The sequence below is a fragment of the Temnothorax longispinosus genome, chromosome 11 (genome assembly GCF_030848805.1).
Source record: "Temnothorax longispinosus isolate EJ_2023e chromosome 11, Tlon_JGU_v1, whole genome shotgun sequence".
Lineage (NCBI taxonomy): Eukaryota > Metazoa > Arthropoda > Insecta > Hymenoptera > Formicidae > Temnothorax > Temnothorax longispinosus.
In genome coordinates, this window is record NC_092368.1 from 6,280,165 (window position 1) to 6,301,253 (window position 21,089).

The following is a 21,089-nucleotide window of genomic DNA, read 5'->3' on the forward strand; positions in this document are numbered from 1 at the left end:
TCGTGTGCTCAAAGTTGAGAGAGGGTTCCGTACTAGACAATCCATACGTATCTATTCCGCTTCCTCATTGTCCTCGATGTGTTTGTATACAGAGAACGGAATTTTAATGAAAGTCCTACGCGATTTCTTATATACGCGATATATTGGAAATTTCGGCGTTTTCCATGCAAATGGTATTAGAAAAATTCTACATTCTTCCTTTCTACATGTAGAAATCATTATTCGTATCGTAATCACCACCTAAATGGCTTCACCGCGAAGATTAGTGTCCACACTAAAGCACCTGTCACCTCGGCCACTAGAAAGTGCTATATCGAACGTTAGGTGAGAATAACAAGAGAATCTTTTTTATTTATGTAAATCAAAATTCGTAACCAGAATAATAATTTATTAGAACATCTCGAAGTCCTAAAACTCCGGATAATATTCGCCAGAAAAAGGCGGTAGACGAAAAGCTGTTGTCACCGTTCAATATCGATACTCCTAATAGGGTCAAATTGCTCAAAGACGGTCTACCGAGGAAACATCACTCTGTGCTCGGAGCTGGTGCTTTCGGTACCGTCTACAAGGTGTTTTACAAAGGTGCCTTACCATAATTTTTCTTAATAAATTTTGCTATTAAATGTATTAAAAGGCTCTAATCGCGACAGAAGCGATAGAGACTTATAAATACTGTTTATACCGTTTCTTAGGAGATCAAGTAGCAGCAAAGGTAATTCCACGTAAACAAAACGACGATGAAGTAATAAACTCGGAGAGACACGCGGCTAATCTGCGACACGCCAACATCGTGAAAATATTGAGCATAGAACAGGGCAGTAGCTTATCGCTGATAACGATGGAACTGTGCGGTACGTCGTTGCAGGACAGGCTGCAGGAATCGGCTCTGTCGAAAGAAAAGCGTGTTTCCATTTGGAGAGACATCGCTAGCGCGCTCCAATTCTGCCACAATTCCGGCGTGATACACGCAGACGTCAAAGCAACTAATATTCTAATGGCAGCTGATGGTCAAGCTAAGCTCACCGATTTTGGGAGTTCGATATTGGTCGATGAACCGCATGTTTCAATCAGGCCGCGAGTACGCACGCATGTATAATATATACTCGTTGAATCTTTACTCAAAAACTTTAGATTCACCCTGTATATACACTTAATTATGAAAACACGTTTATAGATAAGATTTTTACTTAATTTCTTCTCATAAAAACTAATATCTCATCAGGGCACACCAGGTTACGCAGCACCAGAAGTGCTTCGAGGAGACGTACCTACGTTCGCTGCCGATATTTATTCACTAGGAATCGTAGCCTGGCAAATGCTGTCTCGAGAAGTACCCTTCCATGGATTACATAACCATACTATCATATATATCTCTGTAAAAGGAACGCGTCCTAAAGATGAAGCTCTCGATGACGAATTTGCAGGAAGATACAAGGCACTGTTCAGAGCAGCGTGGTTACAAAATGTCACAGACAGACCTTCACTTGGTGAAATAATCAGTAGACTTGATCTCTTGTAATCAATAATTAATATTTATTTAGTCAAAATTTAGCTTAAGCTTATAAGGAATCTTACTTGCAATAAGTAGCTTGGTTAGTGTATCTTAATCTTGTTAGGAGTAAATCTAATGCGCTTAGGATGACGACTGAAAAGTCAGTTTTACGTATCCGGCATCTCACCACCAGGCACCAACTGTAGCAGAATAAATCAATTATAAAAATGTATGCCTTGCTTTTCTTCTTGATCGTGTCAGAAACTATGCTCTATTAGAAATGTCGAATCTCAGAATTATCAAGTATTATTGATATTGTTGATAATAACCATTGTAATATTGCTGCCGTTAAGAAGAATCTGATCCAATTTTGTAACTCTGCGACCTTCCGGCGTTGCTTCACTTTCTGTCACATCCTCCAGTAACATGTTAACGAAATCATCAAAACCTTGCAAAGTTCCAACAATCTCCTTATCATTTTTCATAATGATGTGTATCCGAGAACCGATACATTTGTCAACAAGTTCTACAAATAATAATATAGTTTATTAGCAATAGATTGTGTGCAAATCCAGCAAAACATTATTGGCATAAATTTAGAATGACTGAACTCACTTACCTAAAGGCAACAACGTAGATGGATTCGTGCTAACCGAAGTAGCCATGATTTATATTTATATAACAAAATATATAATTACGAGTTTATCAAAATATAATTCGCTCGTTCAATTCAAAAGTAAGTTACCATAAGAACACAAAAATTGCATGGATCGCGCACAACTCAGTACTCACTCTCCATTAACCATAAAAAAAGAAGATAACTAGAAGGAAGGAATGTCAAGGAATATAAAGCTATATCCACACAAACTTGCATAAGCCCATAAACATAAGCTAAGAGAATTGATTGGTCCATATGCATGTGCATATAAGGAAATAGACCAATCCGTTTCTTGATGCATATGGTTATGCACCGATGCAAGTTTGTCTGGATAGACCTTAAGGGGATCCTGCAGCCGTATGATTTACCGACATTATCGTTTTTCGATGGATCTTTTAATTGGCTTTACAGAATTGCAAGTTTTTGGTCTAGAATTAAAGTACGCACAAAAATCTAGGGTAGAAAACGCGATTTTATATCAAAAACACCAAAAAATTAAAAATATTACTTATTTGGGCACATACGCAGCTGTCACCTGACGACAATATTTGCTTAAAACAAAAATTCTGCAGTTTATACATACATAATTTTTATCATCTGCCCTTGGGAAAACATGTAGGAATAATATCGTGCAAGTAGAAGTAAGATTCAATGCGTACAAAAAAAGATCCATCGAAAAATTATTTTAGTAATGCAAATACGGATGCAAATGACAAGAAGAGCAGCAACAGTAGTTGCCGGATCTTGCGAGAGATGGCGAGCAATCGAAAAAAGGACAGATGTCATTTCGTTAGACAAAGACAGATATAGGGAAAACAAAATTAGAAAGGTTGACATTATCGACATCGAGGAAGTTCGCCAGTCACTGCAGGATCCCCAAAAGGTCGTAATGTAAAAACGAAAAATGCAGGACCAATCAAAAGTGGCCCTTTTATGTCCTGTCTCTTATTAGAGGGTTTCTAGTGGAACCACATCGTCAATTGGCTGATTTAAAATAAAAATATCTGATTGGCTGGTTCAGAGAAAAAACTCCAGGCACCAGGGGCTGTGAGTGGCTGTGGTCAATCGCAACGTGGTCAAACGCTCCCTTTGCCGGTTGCGATTGGGATTACCAGTTGATGTTTGCGGATTGACCAATCAGAGTAAAGCAGGTTGCCAGGTAAAGCCCCTTGCACAATGCCAGGCAACAGGCAATAGGAACAGGAAATAACCAAAAAATCGTTAATTACAACCTAAAAAATTCAAATGCTATGATTGGTTGGCAATAGGCAATAGGCACAGAATTTCCAACGTGACGGAAACTCTGTGTCTATTGCCTGTGTCACTGTTTATTCTGCATTTATACATGATTTCTGATTTCTATTCCCTGTTCCTATTGCCTGTTGCCTGGCCATTGTGCAAGAGGCTTAATTGGTCAACAACAGTTGATGTTGGCGGATTGACCAATAATGGTAAAGGCCATTGCACGTAACAAAGTTTTATGCGGGGTTTACAATGCGAGTCGTGGGTGAGTCGTGGGTCGTGAGTCGTAGGAAATGGACCAATCACAATCTAATTTGAGGTTTTTTTTTCTTATATTTATATACCTTGTATTATATATATATATATATATGTAGGTCCGGAAGTATGTTCCGGGACTTTTATTTTTTACATCGGTATATTCCAGGACATTTGGCAGTTTCCAGGACTGTCCTGGAAAAAATTCATGTCCTACGGCACGTTTCGGGACAATTTTTTGAATCTGATTACATATATATGCGTTATATTCCAGGACTGTACATTTCAAAAAACGTAAACAGTCCCGGAACATACCTCTAGACCTACATATATATATATATATATATATAATAAGTTTCATTTATTGACTTCAAATTTTTCTTTTTACGTATACATTATTATAATTATTTTATAATTTATTATTACCTTAAACTAATAAAATCAACTTAAGTAACTAAAATTTTTATTTATATTACATATATTATTATACACAAAATGCAAAATATATTTATTATTATAAGGCCCGGTTTCACCAACGTGATTTAATCTAATCGGTCGATTAAACTCTTCGTCTCTTTCTAGGGGGACAGTTAGAGACGAAGAGTGAGTTTAATCGACTGATTAGATTAATATAGCGTATTCGATTTGCTAACTCGACCCGACTCCGAGTCGAAAAAGTACGATCAAAAGTACGATTTTTGCAAACATCGTGTTTCAAATCGTACTTTTTCGACTCGGAGTCGGGTCGAGTCAGCAAATCGAATATGCTATAAATCACGTTGGTGAAACCGGGCGAGCCATTTCGACCAACGCCGATTTAGGGCCAATTTCACCAACCACAGTTAGCTTAACCGACGGTTAAAGTTAGCAGGATTGACCAATAGAAAGCAGGGTGGAATGGGTGGATTCATTTCTATTGGTCAATTCTGCTAACTTTAACCATCGGTTAAGCTAACTGTGGTTGGTGAAATTGGCCCTTAATCGTCGACTTTAATCGACGATTAACTCAATCAGCAGTGTCGCCAACAACAATAAGATATTTGTCGTTGTGTATGTCGTTCTTAACCAATCTTTTTAAATATTATACTATTTCTCTTTAATTTGAATAAAGGTGTTTCGATTTTTATTTAAAATATCTACGAAAAACGTGTTTATGTAACATATGGATAGAATTATTAATTTTTTATTATTTGATGAATACGAGGGTTGTGATCTTCCAATAAGAAGGAATCGATAAAAACCACGTATAATCAGGCCACGTATAAATTATTTAGAAATTTTTGATGATGATCATTTTAAAAGAAGATTTGCAATATCAAAGAAAAACTTTAACATGATATGATATATTAATATATTAGTATATTAATCGGCGTTGGTCGAAGTGGCCCTAATTGGTACATCTTAAAATATGTTTATATTTCCCGCTCTTTGGTCGATGGGGCGAGGTTTAAATCTCGAAAGGTATCGAAAATCGAAGATGTCCGATGATACATTTTGTGATATATTTTTCAGCACAGATGAATGGGAGGAATGGGATATTGGTAGTCCATACTTTTATAGTCAAAGAGGTATTCTATTCAGAAAACTGTGGTTTCGGCAAATCTTAAAATTCGATCAATCACCGACAAATCGCCGGTAAACCATCGTTAACAATTATCAACCGCCGTCAATCAACATCAACCGGCATCGAACCGGTACATTGCGAGTATTGCGACGTCACGAGTCACGACACGCTTCCGCTCCCGGCGCTCCCCCACTGAAGAGATTGCCACGGCTCGCGTCTCGCGTCTTGCTCGCGTCTTTTCGTCCATTCTCGTCCTCACTTTTTCGCGGCTCGTTGGCACCGCATGGTCTTGTGTTCCGTCTCGACTCTACTACAGATTATCTGCAAATTAATTATGGCGGAGAACAAGGAGCGTACCTTTATCATGGTTAAGCCGGATGGTGTGCAGCGCGGTTTGGTCGGCAAGATTATTCAACGGTTCGAAGAGAAGGGTTTCAAACTAGTGGCTATGAAGATGCTGTGGGTAAGTGGTAGCTCGCGCGTAATTACATTATAAGTATACCCGCGTCCCAACTTCACGGAATTAAAAAAAAAAAAAAAAACCCGCAAATACGCCACGTGGCTCTTCGAGATTTTTTTGTCTCTTACAGATATATTGACTATTTTGGATTCGGTATTAAAGTGACTAATTTCATTTCTCATAAAATCTATGATTATTACTGAAGCTTGTAACTGATTGAGAGAATACAATATGGCCTTAAAAATGAGGAATCTTGTACAATGAAACATGTGTCGGTATAACAAATATTTAAATGTGAAGATTTAAATATGAGATACTTATATAAGGGAATATAATTTTTAATAATTTTTTACTGAATTTTTAATATCCTTGTCTAAAACGCATCTATTTATTCAATTTATGTACTATATTTTTGTTATAGCCTAGTGAAGAGCTCTTGAAGAAGCACTACGCCGATCTGGCATCAAGACCCTTCTTCCCAGGTTTGGTCAAATATATGAGCTCTGGAGCAGTTGTACCGATGGTGAGTTTTTTACAAAAATAATTATAATTAAATATTATTCATACAATAATAAATTTTAAGCCGCATCAATAATATCAATTAACTGAACTGTAGTAATATATATTAATATATTTATGAAATTGCTGTTTCAGGTCTGGGAAGGCTTGAATGCCGTTAAGACCGGCCGCGTGATGTTGGGCGAGACAAATCCTAAGGATTCTGCACCAGGCACAATTCGTGGTGATTTTTGCATACAAGTCGGACGCAATATTATCCACGGCTCCGATTCTGTTGAGTCAGCTAAAAAGGAGATTAGCCTGTGGTTTGGCGAGAAGGAAGTGATCGACTGGACGCACGCATCTGAAAAATGGATCTACGAATAAGAATCTGTAACGGAGGCTAGGTTTCTCAGAGGATACCATTTCTCTATAAGCATTTCCTTGGAGAGTCTTCCCAAACCTACTGCCAGCACGCAAGCGGACCGAATTGTTTGAGCAAGGCTAATGGTGCGTCTCCACCTGCCAGTAAGAACTCTCGAGAGCAAAAAGAAAGAGAGAGAGAGAGAGAGAGAGAGAGAGAGAGATACTCTCGAGAGTCTCTCTCTCTTTCTGTTTTTTTGCTCTCGAGAGTTCTTACTCGCAAGTGGACACGCACCATAAGATTTGAAAAAAGAAAACGTCAGACATTTGTAAGGAGTAAATAAACAGTTGTCAAACTTGATCAAAATTTTTGAAATATAAAATTGAGATGAGGTAAGAAGATATGAGTTACTAAAATAACTCGTATTGAAATTATCCAGATATGGAAAACATTGTAATAAAATGTAGTGCGAAAAACAGACAACTCTTATCAGAATTAGAAGGCTGCATAATTGATTAAAAATAGGAACCTATTGTCAAAAAGTAGTCTTAACCTAAAACTGAAAGTTATTAAAAAATTAATAGCGTTTTCTATTGGGAAAAACTCACTGGCACTGGCAGCACTGAGTATACTTGAAGCGCATTTCATTGGTAGAATTAGTGAGCATGTTTTTAAAAAAATTGAAAACTGAGGCACTGATTGTGAGTACCAGTGAGTTTTTTTTTCAATGGAGGAAGACGCCTTAAGAAAAATGTTGAAATTTACAAGTAAAATTAAATGATTTGCCGAAATTTACAAACAAGAGAAAGATATCGCGAGAAAGAAATCAGCTACTGAAATTTGCAGGAAAATTAGCTACTAAAATATGTAAGAGAAAGGGGATATGTGAACAATAAATTAATTGCCGGGATTTATAAAAAAGGAAGATATAAAAATAAAGAACTGCCGAATTAAAAAAGAAAAGAGATATAGGAGAGTTATTTTTTTCAAGTTTTTTATAGAAATTAAAAAATTAATTATTGAAACTTATAAAAAAAGAAGATATGTAGTAAAATTATTTAGCTACTCAGACATTGACATGCAACAAAAAAATGTAGAAAAAATAAAATTAGTTGAAACTTGAAAAGCTTTTTAGCTATCGTGAAAAAAAGTGGATAAAAGCTGTCGTGAATAAAAGCTGTCCTGAATAAAGCTGTAGTGAATAAAGTTGTGAAAAAGTTGTGGATAAAAGCTGTCATAAAAAAGAAACCTGTCGTGAATAAAAGTTGTGATAAAACTCGTCAAAAAGTCGTGAAAAAGAAATCTGTCGTGAATAAAAGCGGCCGCAGGGGAAAGTGATCCGCGCAGTTTCTTGGGCCTAACGTACCTACGGCATCCCGAGTTCAAAACACTGCGGACATAAACAAACAGTCATACCTACACATACACACACGCGCACACACACACACACACACACACACACACACACACACACACACACACACACACACACCCACCCACCCACCCATGTACAACACATGTACACAACCTGTAGGGGAAAAAAGCTGTCGCGAATAAAGCTATCGTGAAAAAAGCTGTCGTGAATAAAAGCTGTCGCGAATAAAGCTATCGTGAAAAAAGCTGTCGCGAATAAAGCTATCGTGAAAAAAGCTGTCGCGAATAAAAGCTGTCGCGAATAAAGCTATCATGAAAAAAAGTTGTCGCAAATAAAGCTATCGTGAAAAAAGCTGTCGCGAATAAAGCTATCGTGAAAAAAGCTGTCGTGAAAAACAGCTGTTGCGAATAAAGCTATCGTGAAAAAAGCTGTGAATAAAAGCTGTCGCGAATAAAGCTATCGTGAAAAACAGCTGTTGCGAATAAAGCTATCGTGAAAAAAGCTGTGAATAAAAGCTGTCGCGAATAAAGCTATCGTGAAAAAAAGCTGTCGCGAATAAAGCTATCGTGAAAAAAGCTGTCGCGAATAAAAGCTGTCGTGAATAAAACTATCGTGAAAAAAAGCTGTTAAAAAAAACTGTTAAAGAAAGCTGTCGCGAAAAAAGTTATCGCTAAAGAAAGCTGTTGCTAAACAAAAACTGTTAAAGAAAGCTATCGTGAAAAAAAGTTGTCTTGAATAAAAGCTATCGTGAAAAAGAAACCTACCGTCTTGAATATAAAAGCTGTCGCGGATAAAAGCTGTCGTGAATAAGAGTTGTCGTAATAAAAGTCTGTTGTCAAAAAAGCTGTTATGAATAAAAGTTAATGTGAAAAATAGCTGTCATGAAAAAAATAACTCTCTCCATCGAAACTTGCGAAATAAATTTTTCACAGAACAAAAACGCTAGAAATGTAATGTAGGGATACGGAAATGTCATTTAACTGAAATTGCAAAATATATAAAAATGGAAAAATATCTTACTCGTATTATTTTTAATATAATTCTTCAGTTTAGCTACAGCAGCACAAAAAACGATGAATTTAGGCTCATTCGACGCGTTTTTGCACGAAACGACCGAATCTGGCAGAAAAAAGTGTCGCTCTGCCCCGCGACGCGAGATATTAATCGTTAAAGTTGACAGGAATCAGGTTATGATTTCTGTCATACCGACGACATGTAGCAACACTGAACGTGCCCTGCGGCCACATGCGCATGCTCAGTGGTCGCACGCGCATGTAAAACTGCGCCAATTTTAAATGAATCAATCGTGCAGAATAACCAAGCATCTCGATTCAAGCAGTTAGGTCTCACGCTGGGAGTTTCTTTAATTTAATTATGCGGGGGAAGCACACACACACACACACACACACACGGGGGGGTGCGAGGGGGGCCTTCGGCCCCCCCTTTCCCCGCACCCACCCCGCTGGTAGGCAGCGTGTGGACCTCGCTTTACAACATAAAGTACATGCTAAGTTGTAAAGCGAAATTATACAGTACATGCATGGGGGGGGGGTGCAGAGGAGAAAAGCCTTCCTGTTCACGTGCGCTCACGCATGTAAGCCAGCTTGCACCCCTCCATGCATGTGCTTTATAATTTCGTTTACAACTTAGCATGTACTTTATGTTGTAAAGCGAGGTCCACGCTGCCTACCGGCGGGGTCGGGTGCGGGAGAGGGGGGGACCCCCTCTCGCACCCCCCCGTGTGTGTGTGTGTGTGCTTCCCCCGCATAATTAAATTAAAGAAACTCCCAGCGTGAGACTTAACTGCTTGAATCGAGATGCTTGGTTATTCTGCACGATTTAACTGTTTAATGATTTTCGTTAAAGCAGGGCACACACACACGTGTGTATGTCCTGCTTTATAGAAGTTGTAATTTTCGTTAAAAAAAGCGTCATTTAATCTACATAGGTTAGATGACGCGCTTTAAACACTTAAATACTTTTAAAGCGCGTCATCTAACTTATGTTCATCATTAAAAGCTAATTGTAAGTGATATGTAAGTGATTTATTATTCTAATAAAATAGAATTAATAGATTTTTTAATTCAGCATGGAGTATTAGCAAATACAATTAAGTGTAGTCAGTGCGATAACAATATAAACATTAATAAAAATACATTAAAATATTGATGTGGAAAACGATATTACATAAAAAATATACATAAAGAACGTGTCTCCAAAATGTGCGATATAACATGTTTTTAACGTGCAGTACTTGGTCCCGGCTCCTCGGATGAGACTGGCTGGTCCTCGGTAATGGACATTGGAGGATACATCTCCGCGATGATCTCGAAAAAGGCTTCGATACGTTCCAGTATAGGCGCGTTTGAACAGATATTCGGACAAATGTCCAAGAAGGTGCTCGGATTTAGTTCCGTATCTTGGAATATTTGCCCGAACCTCTCTCCAAACGCGCTCTATATGTTGAGTGTGTGCACCTGTAAATTGAAAAAATGTATTGGAATACGGTACAACATTAATAATATAATTAGCTATATATATATATATTTAACATTTTTTATCACTCAGGATCGACAAAATTGTAGGAATGGTTCACTGTCAGATGTTGGAAGTCTTCATTGTTTAAGCAATTGTAAGACTTCCAACAATCTGACACGATCGTGGTTCCTGGCAGAATCCATTCCTTGATGCATGCCAGGAGTGTCTTTTCTGTCCGATCCTCGACTGGAACGATGAAGACCTTTTTTGAATCTCGCTCGTACCCTCCAAAAATCCAATTACCCTTTAGAAGTCGGCCACGATTGTACTTGCGATGTCCAATTTTCGCCTCATCTATTTCAACTGTGTGTCCTGGGCCACCAAGCTTTGTACTATACTTATCTGCCCAGAACACACAGACCTGCAAGTAAAAAAATAATATTAAAATTATTTTTCGACATTAATTATTATACATTTTTCTTTACTATACAGTACAATTATTATTAACATAAATTAAGATATAATTACCTCTCGGCAAAAATTTAACCAATCTGTAATCGTGGCTGACGCCACGCCAGTCTCATCCATTGTGTCATTGTGACGCGGATGTCGAAGCATCAAAAAACATGCTACTATTTTGCAAATAGTAGCGATGTCTAAATGACTTTTATGGAACCAAGTACCGGTTTTCGCACTTTTGTAACAATCGCACGTTTTGCAGACACGTTTTTTATGTACATCTTTTACATAATATCGTCTTCCACATCGATATGTTAATGTATTTTTGTTAATATTTATATAATTACCACACTGACTACACTTAATTGTATTTGCTATTACGCCATGCTGAATTAAAAAATCTATTAATTCGCTTTGGCTATATGTTAAATGGGAGAACTCTAACAAGCCCAACATTATTGCACGTGTCTGCGACTTTACATATGACTTTAGCGCGTTTCATTTGTTTAATTCTACTTGTTATTTTGCACACTAGTTTCAAATTGGCGCACTTTGCATGCGCGTGCGACCACTGAGCATGCGCATGTGACCGCAGGGCATGGTCGTAGTCGCTGCATTTCGTCGGTATGACAGGAATCATAACCTGATTCCTGTCAACTTTAACGTTTAATATCTCGCGTCGCGGGGCAGAGCGACACTTTTTTCTGCCAGATTCGGTCGTTTCGTGCAAAAACGCGTCGAATGAGCCTAAATTCATCGTTTTTTGTGCTGCTGTAGCTAAACTGAAGAATTACCAAATAGACATAGTTTCCACTAAGGATCGGCAGTAGTCACAGAGTTATAAAAATTACTACGAGTCCGTATTTTATTTATTATAAATGTAAGAGCCAAAATGGAAAATCCGGCCATGCATCGGGTTGCGGCTGATCTTACTGATTAAAACGAGCATAAGTTTAATGAGATTCGTTAATTAATTTGGCTAAAATTTGGGAAAAACTTATTCTAAGCAGCTTTTCAGGCTTGCTTAGAGCTGCAAAGCTGCTTAGGGACGGTTTTTCCCAAATTTTAGCCAAATTAATTAACGAATCTCATTAAACTTATGCTCGTTTTAATCAGTAAGATCAGCCGCAAGCCGGTACATAGCCGGATTTTCCATTTTGGCTCTTAAAAAATTTATAATAAATAAAATACGGACTCGCAGCTAAGCAACCCGACAGAGGTCGGTAGTGTTACTCCTGTCGACCGTTAAACAATAAACGAACATGTATGTAGAAAAATTAAATTGTATTTTAATCTTGAACAAAAAACATAACAAGTACATAAAAGTGATTCACTCTTTTTAAGTAAATGCTGGAAAATTCGCAACTCTCATGTTTGGAATATGTATGAAAACTATTAAAACTAAATGTCGGAGAGAAAAATAGTGTACGGAATTGATGTAAGAACTCGTTTCAAATGTACTCAAATAATTTAAGTCTGATATGCTACAAGATACGCTCTCGAATTTCGGCCGTCTTGTCAGTCTTGTCACGTCGGAGGCTGACAACTGTCTGAGGTACATATCGTTTAACCGATACAGTTCAAATTTGATAGGTCATAGAAGTAATTCATAGGGGTATTCAAATAAGTTAGAGTTTTATAGCGTTTTTCATTGGCAGAACTGGTGCGCACTCAGTGCACATTAAAGCCGTTGTACACTGATTTAATCTCTAATATTTAAAGTAAAATGCAAATATTTCGACTGATAAAATACCCAGTACATATTTTACCAAATAGTGCAATAAAGAATATTGAGGATTTCATGATTTAACCCGTTTATATTAAACATACACATTACGTTGATTTGTGTACAACGGCTTTAATGTGCACTGAGTGCGCACCAGTTCTGCCAAAGAAAAACGCTATAACCGTTTGACAGGTCGGGTTAAAGTCGGGTAAAAAGTTAATTTTTAAACTTTTAAACCAAAAATTAATGTGATAGGTTAATGAGTCACTTATGTATTTTGCATAACCTTAAAGAGTAGCGCGCCCAAAGTTAATTAATTAACTTTTTACTCGACTTTAACCCGACATAACCTATCAAACCGTTAAACTTTAACTTATTTGAATACCCCTAATATACTTGTCAACCGGCGGGCTTATACACAAATAAATCTAACGATATTCTCGCCAACATCCCGCCACCAATTAATCGCAGATAATAGTATCTATTTTCATTTCTTGTTTGATTTTTTTGTTTTAGATGATTTTTAACGAATCGCCGTTGGGTACCGTTTTTTTACGGCACTCCGTAGACGACTCCAGTATACTCTGTGAATTTGCAACATTTTTTAATAAAAAAATTGAAAACATTCTTAAAAGTGTATATTTTTAATTACAAAAAACCCCGACCTAAGAATTCCAATAGTTCCCCTGAAAAAAATTCCTGAAAATTACCTTTTTTTTCGTTTTTAGGTGTATATTCCCCCTTAAAAACAACACGCAACTTCGTCGTGACAGTCGACTTTCGGAGCACTCTGATGTGGTAAAAACATCTTTGCGATTAAAATGATTTTTTGTAATTTTTTATTTGTATTATAATTTTCATAAGGCGAATTAAAGCTTGGGATGGAAGGATCCTTGAATGGAAATACAAAGATACATATCACTTGAGTTTTATTTTTTAAAAGTAGTTGCACAACAATTATTTTTCAAAGCATTATTAACTTATTGCACGAATGTGCACCAGTTCAGGAATTTCTTTGAAAAAGAATAGACGTCATAGATAGTATATGCATAGCTTCTAGAACATTAAATTCTCACGCATGTTTCAAAGACGTCATAAACACGTTCAAAAGACGTAAAAAGTAGAATTTTAAATGTCTTTAATGTCTTTAACATTAAAACAAAACGTTTCTATATAGTTTTTTAAACGTTATTTTATCGGAAAAGAAACGTTTCATCGAACGTTTTTCGAATGGACATTTTTACTCATGAGAAACGTTTCTAGAAATCGGTAATAAAACGTTTCGGAAAAACGCTTATAAAACATTTCTGAAACGTGTACGTTCTACGTGGGATATATTCTCTTTGTAATTAACGCAATTTAAAGATTTCACATCTTTTTTTGTAATACATGTATGTACGCGGTATAAAACATCTCAAATCGACACGAGACGACACTAGTTGAAATACGACATACATCTCAAATACTATTGATGGAAATTAACGGCGAATACTGACTTGCTGTAACACTGAAGGGGAACCAACCCAGTAAGCAAAAAATCATTATTACAATGTTATTGCAACGATATTCTATAACTTGTAATGTTGTTAAATATGTAGTTCTTAATGTTGTATAGAACATCATTATGAACATACTTTGACCACGATTCCGAAATTTCAGTAATGTTGAAATGGGAGTGCCATAACGTTGCAAATAACATTGCGCTAAGGTTTTTCTATCATTCCTGTAATGTTTTTGACATAAAAATTTAAACGTACTATCAACTTTATTACAATATTATATTAAGATTACCGTAATATTAATTCTAACATTTATTTAAAGTTCTTATTGATGTTTTATTTCTATTACAGGCAACATGTTTTCAATAAATATGCAATAGTAATAAAATATCTCAATATTTATTGTCTAATTAATATTTAGATTGCTTTTATAGACCAGGCTGGGACAACTTTGAGCTCCAGAACCACGACACTTCTTTTCTATCTACGGAAAGTAGGGGAGTGTCGTGACTCCGGAGTTCGAAGTTGCCCAGGCCTGTTATATACTAATCTGTATTAGGGAATAATTCACTAATTATCATAAAAAAAGTTTTATTTATATAAAAATAATATATACCATATATTACAGTTTTCAGTTTATCACAATTATAATATCTTTGGTGAAGATCACTGATCCTAGCGGAAGGTTTTGGGATAAAATTCATCTTTCAAATAAAAAAATCAGATTTCTGTCTCAAATCCAGGAAAAAATGCATTTTAAGGCAAGATCAGATGTGGTTCCACATCTTCGTCGTTGATCCTTGAATATAAACTAAACGTAATATTGAGAAAAAATGTCAAACCAAATAATTTTATCAAAATCTTCCTTTTTTATTTGAAATGTGTCCCCTCGAATGAGGGTGTTAGTGCCTTCGACCTTATCCTTTTAGATCATATAGCACAAATCACTATTTCTAATGTATAAAAATTTTCTTTTTACTATTGCCTAGACCTATGTATTTTTTTTCATTCTACAAACTTTCTAAAACGGATTATTAAACTACATACAGGTCTTTCAATCCTTAAACCATTTACTTCCTCTTAATCAACCCCTTACAGGGAAACAAGTTAAACGAGGACTGTGTATGCGGGATGCAGACTGAGTCGAGATCAAACCTAAGACCCTTTTGTTACTATAATAATCACTCGCGCGGAGCCACGCAAGTAAGATAATATATTTATCACTTCCTGAAAAATAAAAGTAGAATTAAATTAGTGAAAAAGCTACTTATAAATTATAACGCGGCAAACTATAATAATTTTATTTTATAGAGAGTATATACCAAAATACATTACATTACCTTTTTAATGTTTTTTTCTTTCCTTACGGACGTTTGCGAATCTGAACCACTCCATTACAAAGTGTTCAAAATCTTTTTCTGTATTCCGAGGGAATAATTGCTCTAAAAGCTTCTGGAATAAGAAAAATTCAATACAGTTTATTGTTAGATGAAAGAAATAAATAATGTTAATTTAACGGCAATTAAAACTTATGATAATTATTGAAATAACACAAAAGTTTCCGGAATAGTTTAGATTTATATATACTAAATCGATCAAAAGTATTAGTTTATGGATATATATATTTTTCTTTTATTTTGTAAGAATTTTTAACGTGTATGTGTGTCCTGCTTTTTAACGATGATTGCCACAAAAAAATAGGAGACAATTTTAATAAATTCTGAGACATAAAACATAGCATTTAATACTGCAAGTAATATATACATCTCTTAAAAAATTACTTACTTTTAATGCTCAGAATTGCGTATTTCCAATTTTATAATTATTTTTTTGGCCAGTCCATAAACACATGGAGGCTAAGTCATCAGAAAATGTAGCACTCAAACTTCTTCTAATAAAATCCTTTTCATGTTTCCCTCCAATTAACATAATCTTGTTCACCTGAAAAATTTATACTTGTAATTCTATATAATGCAGTTTATTATTATAAATTGCAAGGAAAATAATTCAGAAGACTTTTAAAATATAATAACGTACATATTATGGGATATTATAGAACACATTAAAGGACATATATTATAGATATAAGTTTGTAAAAAGAGTCAGAGTAACCATTTTTGGTTTTAGACCCATTGGGTGCTCCTCTTCAAAATTCCATTTGATCGTTTTATACATAAAACATACAGTTGAATACATTATAGAGATTAATACAAATACATTTTGATTTTTGAAGGACACCATATTTGAAAACTTTACCGACAAAATTCTACCTTCTTTTAGAAAATTTACATATATCGCATTGGTTGCATAGAATTACAAATGCTTTTACATAATAAAAATAGGTGTAAATCAATTAGAGCATTTGCTCAATATATCACAAAAATGATTAAAAAATTTCAAAGTAAAGATCTCGAGCTGTCAATGTAAATATTTATCTGTTACAAAAATTGTACAACTTTTATATATTATCAGTATGTTTGGTCCGTTAAAGAAAATTGTAAAAAAATATTACTGTACCATTTCCATTAAATTTAAAAGCTTAAAAATATACGAAAAGTTTGCAAGAAGATTTTTATATATAAATACTTAAGGTGGTTCGATGGCTACAACAAAATTCAGAGAATTTCATGAAATTTTAATATGTTGTTCTGCAATGCAAAATAGAATTATGTGAATTTTTTGGGAATTTTTCACCGTCCCGTTTGAAAAAAATCTACTCCAAAAAATTTTGAAAAAAATCTACTCCAAAAACCTAAAAAGTACAATTTTAGGAGTAGATTTATTTCAAAACGGGACGGTAAAAAATTCCCAAAAAATTCACATAATTCTATTTTGCATTCCAGAACAACATATTAAAATTGCATGAAACTGGCTGCATTTTTAACATAGGTTCTTATGGTTTTTATGGGAAATGACATATTGCATATACCTTCAGAATTAAATAAGTGCAAGAAAAAATGCAAATGATAAAGAAAAAGAAATTTGAACATGTAACTTAATAATTTACAAATAAATGAGCGAAAGAAAGGGGAAGGTTACCGCACATTTCATAGAAAAATTAATTATTAAAGCATAAATTGCTTGATTTTTCGTCTGCATAGACTGTCATGGTCGTGAACGACGTGAACAGCAGCACGCATTATACACGCGGCGACCAATCAGAGCAATCCCCTTCATTCCCACTACTTCAAACGCTAGTGCGCTGTTTCCAGAACCCCCGCGTCCCACTACTCCCCCCGATGAAGCCATCGAACCTCCTTAATCTTTCTGCTAAATATGGTAAAACAAAGCAACACACAACCTATATATAGAATATCTATATGCATAAAAGACTTGAACAATGTAGTGTGAATGCGTTAGTACTTATTTGATATGACGTTTGGATGATTTTGTCTGTATGTTACTGACACTTTTAGAGTTTTCATCTATTTTTTCATCTAATAAATTGTGTCATAAACAAAAAATATATGCATATGTTACGCCACAATCAAAATCACTATAAACATAGTAGATACAGATAATGCGCAATTACTATCTTTGCTATAGGCACTACATTTAAAATAATACCAAAAAATCGGTAAAAATTACAAGTCCTGGTGATCTCTTTGTCGACTCTAAATTGCAAATATTATATTTACTACTCTTGGAGAGAAAGGGAGAAAGAGGGAGAGAGAGGGAAAGGGAGAGGAGATATCTCTTACAGTCTTTTCTTAATTCTTAAATTTTTAAAGTCTGATTTTATTGTGTAAATTTATATCTACTACGATTATGTAACTACTAACCCGAAATGTTATTTGTAAATGTTTATAGAATTAATTATAATTGTGATAAGCAGCTTTACTTACAACTTGCATGAAAGCTTCTGGATCAGTTTTTAGCATATCTTCAAATTGTCAATGGAAGATAAGGGGAGATATTGTCCAATCTTTGTATCTTGTATAATACTTTCCTCAGAATATTGTTCAGCCTCGCGGTCCGAGTACATCAAAAATATGTTCGATCCTTAATACTTTGGTATATTTCTTTTCTTCTGCAAATCTCTCTCTTATATATAGGTCGAAAAATAGATCTTGAATCACCAGCTACCTATTTACAGCACATATAGATAATTGAGTTCTTATCATTAATATGCAAGTTTTAGAAATAATAATTACCCATATAAAATGTTGTATACAATTAAAAGTGCTCGACAGCACAAGCACAAACGAATACGTATATATGACACACTCACGCATCATACGTATATGTAAGATAATGCGACTACAGTCTCCAGAACTATTAAGGTGCCTATTCACGCAGCGAAAAAATCGCCGCGATTGGAGGTCACGTGGTCATTCGCTGTTCGCTAGCGAGTAATCGCTATTCGCTGGATTTTTTCAGCTTTTAACGAATATTCGCCCTCAGCAAGGTGAAGGTCAGCAAGATACAAATGTGTAAAGAAACATCAGTTGTTATAAAATGGAATCAACAGAGGTAATTAAAGAATAAAGATTTTATATATTTAATTTAAATACTTCGCATGTGTTCGGATTGCATAAAATTATAACCTATAAATGTTATGCAAACCTATAAAATGCAAACACAGTCAACTGAAATAAAATATCGAGAAATAAATAGTTTTTACATGGTTTTAAATATATTTTCAGAATTTTATAATATATGCATGCGGCATATGCGAACTACAATGTCAAATAGATACCATCAACACTCATCCGTGCGTTGTAGGATATGAAAATATTATTATAACCGAATCTAATTATTTTTACCCTCAGACAGCTAAGAAAATAAAGTATTAATAATTTAATATATTTTGTTATGAATATTATTCTAATTAGTATTATTTTAATCTTGTACATTTATTTGATAAAGCTGATGGTGAGGTTATAGAAAAAGGTCAGAGTTGTGTTCCAAGTATTATGGAAAGTACAAAATATTGACACGGGTAATGATAACAGTGCTGTCACAATTGCATCAATAGAGGAAATGTTAATAGCTGCTGTGCAAGAACGTCCTCCCTTATGGAATTATAAAGATTTTTCAGCGTCACAACGCACAAAAGCAATTAAAGACAAACTGTGGCAAGAAATTGAGGATCTTCTCAATACTAACAAAGAAAAAAGTATATTCACTATATATTTTATCTTATTAACTATATATTAATTGCGCAATAATTACCGCATGTGGCTCTCTCACTATTTCCTATTTGATTTATTCAGGAGAGCCTATACTTACAAGGGAACCTCGCGAAGTGGAAAATTCTGACTTTAATATAACTTTTCACACATGTAGGGGAAGTAAAAAGATGAATTTAGATATTTTTTGTAGCGGCCTAAAAACGGTTTTAAGGGGTGAAACCACCTCTCATATGTAGAGCGGTTTTTTTTGCTTTTCTCGATATACTTCGAAAAGTATTCGAGATATAAAAAAATGTTTCAAATAAAAGTTTTATGGTAAAATCTCCTCTATTCAACAACATTAATATAATATTTTTTAAAAATAATTTTTTAAACAAAAATTTTTTTTTTTAATTTTTTTAATGTGGTTAAATAGAGATGTTTTTACCATAAAACTTTTATTTAAAACATTTTTTTATATCTCGAATACTTTTCGAAGTATATCGAGAAAAGCAAAAAACCGCTCTACATATGAGAGCGAGGTGGTTTCACCCCTTAAAACCGTTTTTGGGCCGCTACAAAAAATATCTAAATTCATCTTTTTACTCCCCCTACATGTGTGGAAAGTTATATTAAAATCAGAATTTTCCACTTCGCGAGGTTCCCTTGTTAGTTTATTATTAAAAAAAATTAATTGTGAACTTTGTTTTAGAGCAATACACTATCGCAGCATTAAAATCAAAATGGAAGAACTTATACGATACGTATCGAACATATCTAATGAAAGAAAAAGGCAAAAGTGGACAAGCTGCAAAAAAAAGCAAACCATGGCGATTTATGGAGCAAATGAGCTTTTTAAAAGATACTTTTGATCTTGGAATTAAAAGTAAGTAAATAATTAATAGTTTGAAAATAAAAAAGCAGTTCTAACAATATATACAACTATTATATTTTGCAATGTAGCACAGTCAGTAATTTAACGCTACCTACACCTACACCAGAAGACACTTCCTTCAACGATGATCTACATTCTGAACTCGGTAACCTCTCTAATTTTTCTGAGGATAATGAATTAAATAAAGGTTTGTATATTTTGTTATAAAAATATTGAAAAATTTCAATTAATTATAAACAAATAATTAAAATAAATGCATCTATAAAATTGACTTATATAACAATAACTTTTTTTTAGGCAACAAGAAACGGAAAGCCGATGATCCAATTGAAAGAATTGCAAAAGCGTTGAATAAACCTATTCCTCCTCCTCAAATCTTACAACAACCGCTCTTACCCATGCCTGAAATAAAAGAGAAGGATGAAATTTGTAGTTTTTGTTTAACAATGGATAGAAAATTGCGAAAGTTACCTCTGAAAAAAGTAAATATGGCAATGTTTAAAATGTATGAACTTCTTTTTAAAATTGAAAATGAAGATAATTTTATGTAAGCAAACAATTGGTTTTTTTAAGTTTATCTATATATAACAACACTTATAGGAAAAACTCATACGTGTAAAATTTAGAAATATATATCTTTAGAAATATATACCCGTTCTCAAAACCTTGTACTACAATTTATTTACTCATAAGCAAAATATTTTTTATATAATTTATAATAAAAAAATTCAATTTTACAATTACATGACTGCTTTTTAATTTATTTACACATGTCAGTATATATTTTTATTTTAAATTTTTTATAATTGAACATTTCAGTATATTGTATATTTTTACAGTATGATCGCTTTTTAATCTAGTTACATGTAAGCATATTGCCAATCTACAGCTCCATCGTTGTTAAAATAATAAAGAAATTTTTCTCGGACTTCTGCTGCTTGTCGAGTACTGGAGTTGTTTCCTGAGCGAGTTATATCTGCCATGCCACTTAAGGTCTCCATATCTGCTCT

General features: G+C 34.5%; 3 protein-coding genes and 3 long non-coding RNA genes across 6 annotated transcripts; 4 read left to right on the forward strand and 2 right to left on the reverse strand.

Annotated features, from left to right (window-relative positions):
- Nucleotides 1-55: 55 nt before the first annotated feature.
- C-mos (mos protein) lies at nt 56-1,519 on the forward strand. The gene is made up of 4 exons (XM_071793377.1): nt 56-324; nt 395-582; nt 693-1,078; nt 1,223-1,519. The coding sequence occupies exons 1-4, from the start codon at nt 245-247 to the stop codon at nt 1,517-1,519; spliced, it is 951 nt and encodes a 316-aa protein (XP_071649478.1). The 5' UTR covers nt 56-244.
- LOC139821933 (U6 snRNA-associated Sm-like protein LSm5) lies at nt 1,512-2,307 on the reverse strand. Its single transcript, XM_071793379.1, has 3 exons — nt 2,112-2,307; nt 1,822-2,018; nt 1,512-1,692 (listed from the first exon to the last, which is right to left on the reverse strand). The coding sequence occupies exons 1-3, from the start codon at nt 2,155-2,157 to the stop codon at nt 1,660-1,662; spliced, it is 276 nt and encodes a 91-aa protein (XP_071649480.1). The 5' UTR covers nt 2,158-2,307; the 3' UTR covers nt 1,512-1,659.
- A 3,084-nt stretch (nt 2,308-5,391) lies between these two features.
- On the forward strand, nt 5,392-8,922 carry Awd (nucleoside diphosphate kinase). Its single transcript, XM_071792611.1, has 3 exons — nt 5,392-5,674; nt 6,093-6,194; nt 6,326-8,922. The coding sequence occupies exons 1-3, from the start codon at nt 5,495-5,497 to the stop codon at nt 6,554-6,556; spliced, it is 513 nt and encodes a 170-aa protein (XP_071648712.1). The 5' UTR covers nt 5,392-5,494; the 3' UTR covers nt 6,557-8,922.
- A 5,473-nt stretch (nt 8,923-14,395) lies between these two features.
- Nucleotides 14,396-18,204, reverse strand: LOC139821526 (uncharacterized). Its single transcript, XR_011734275.1, has 4 exons — nt 17,916-18,204; nt 15,856-16,011; nt 15,411-15,522; nt 14,396-15,297 (listed from the first exon to the last, which is right to left on the reverse strand). It is a non-coding gene; the product is annotated as an uncharacterized lncRNA (long non-coding RNA).
- Nucleotides 18,205-18,236: 32 nt separating this feature from the next.
- LOC139821527 (uncharacterized) lies at nt 18,237-20,070 on the forward strand. Its single transcript, XR_011734276.1, has 4 exons — nt 18,237-18,543; nt 18,717-18,859; nt 18,940-19,189; nt 19,897-20,070. It is a non-coding gene; the product is annotated as an uncharacterized lncRNA (long non-coding RNA).
- Nucleotides 20,071-20,142: 72 nt separating this feature from the next.
- LOC139821525 (uncharacterized) lies at nt 20,143-20,743 on the forward strand. The gene is made up of 2 exons (XR_011734274.1): nt 20,143-20,266; nt 20,377-20,743. It is a non-coding gene; the product is annotated as an uncharacterized lncRNA (long non-coding RNA).
- Nucleotides 20,744-21,089: the final 346 nt, after the last annotated feature.

Coding starts and splice junctions, on each gene's coding strand:
- C-mos (XM_071793377.1), top strand. CDS start 245: ATGGCTTCACCGCGAAGATTAGTGTCCACACTAAAGCACCTGTCACCT. Junction 325..394: donor AGTGCTATATCGAACGTTAG/GTGAGAATAACA, acceptor ATAATTTATTAG/AACATCTCGAAGTCCTAAAA. Junction 583..692: donor CTACAAGGTGTTTTACAAAG/GTGCCTTACCAT, acceptor ACCGTTTCTTAG/GAGATCAAGTAGCAGCAAAG.
- LOC139821933 (XM_071793379.1), bottom strand. CDS start 2,157: ATGGCTACTTCGGTTAGCACGAATCCATCTACGTTGTTGCCTTTAG. Junction 2,019..2,111: donor ATCTACGTTGTTGCCTTTAG/GTAAGTGAGTTC, acceptor TATTATTTGTAG/AACTTGTTGACAAATGTATC. Junction 1,693..1,821: donor ACGGCAGCAATATTACAATG/GTTATTATCAAC, acceptor ATTCTGCTACAG/TTGGTGCCTGGTGGTGAGAT.
- Awd (XM_071792611.1), top strand. CDS start 5,495: ATGGTCTTGTGTTCCGTCTCGACTCTACTACAGATTATCTGCAAATTA. Junction 5,675..6,092: donor TGGCTATGAAGATGCTGTGG/GTAAGTGGTAGC, acceptor TTTTTGTTATAG/CCTAGTGAAGAGCTCTTGAA. Junction 6,195..6,325: donor CTGGAGCAGTTGTACCGATG/GTGAGTTTTTTA, acceptor TTGCTGTTTCAG/GTCTGGGAAGGCTTGAATGC.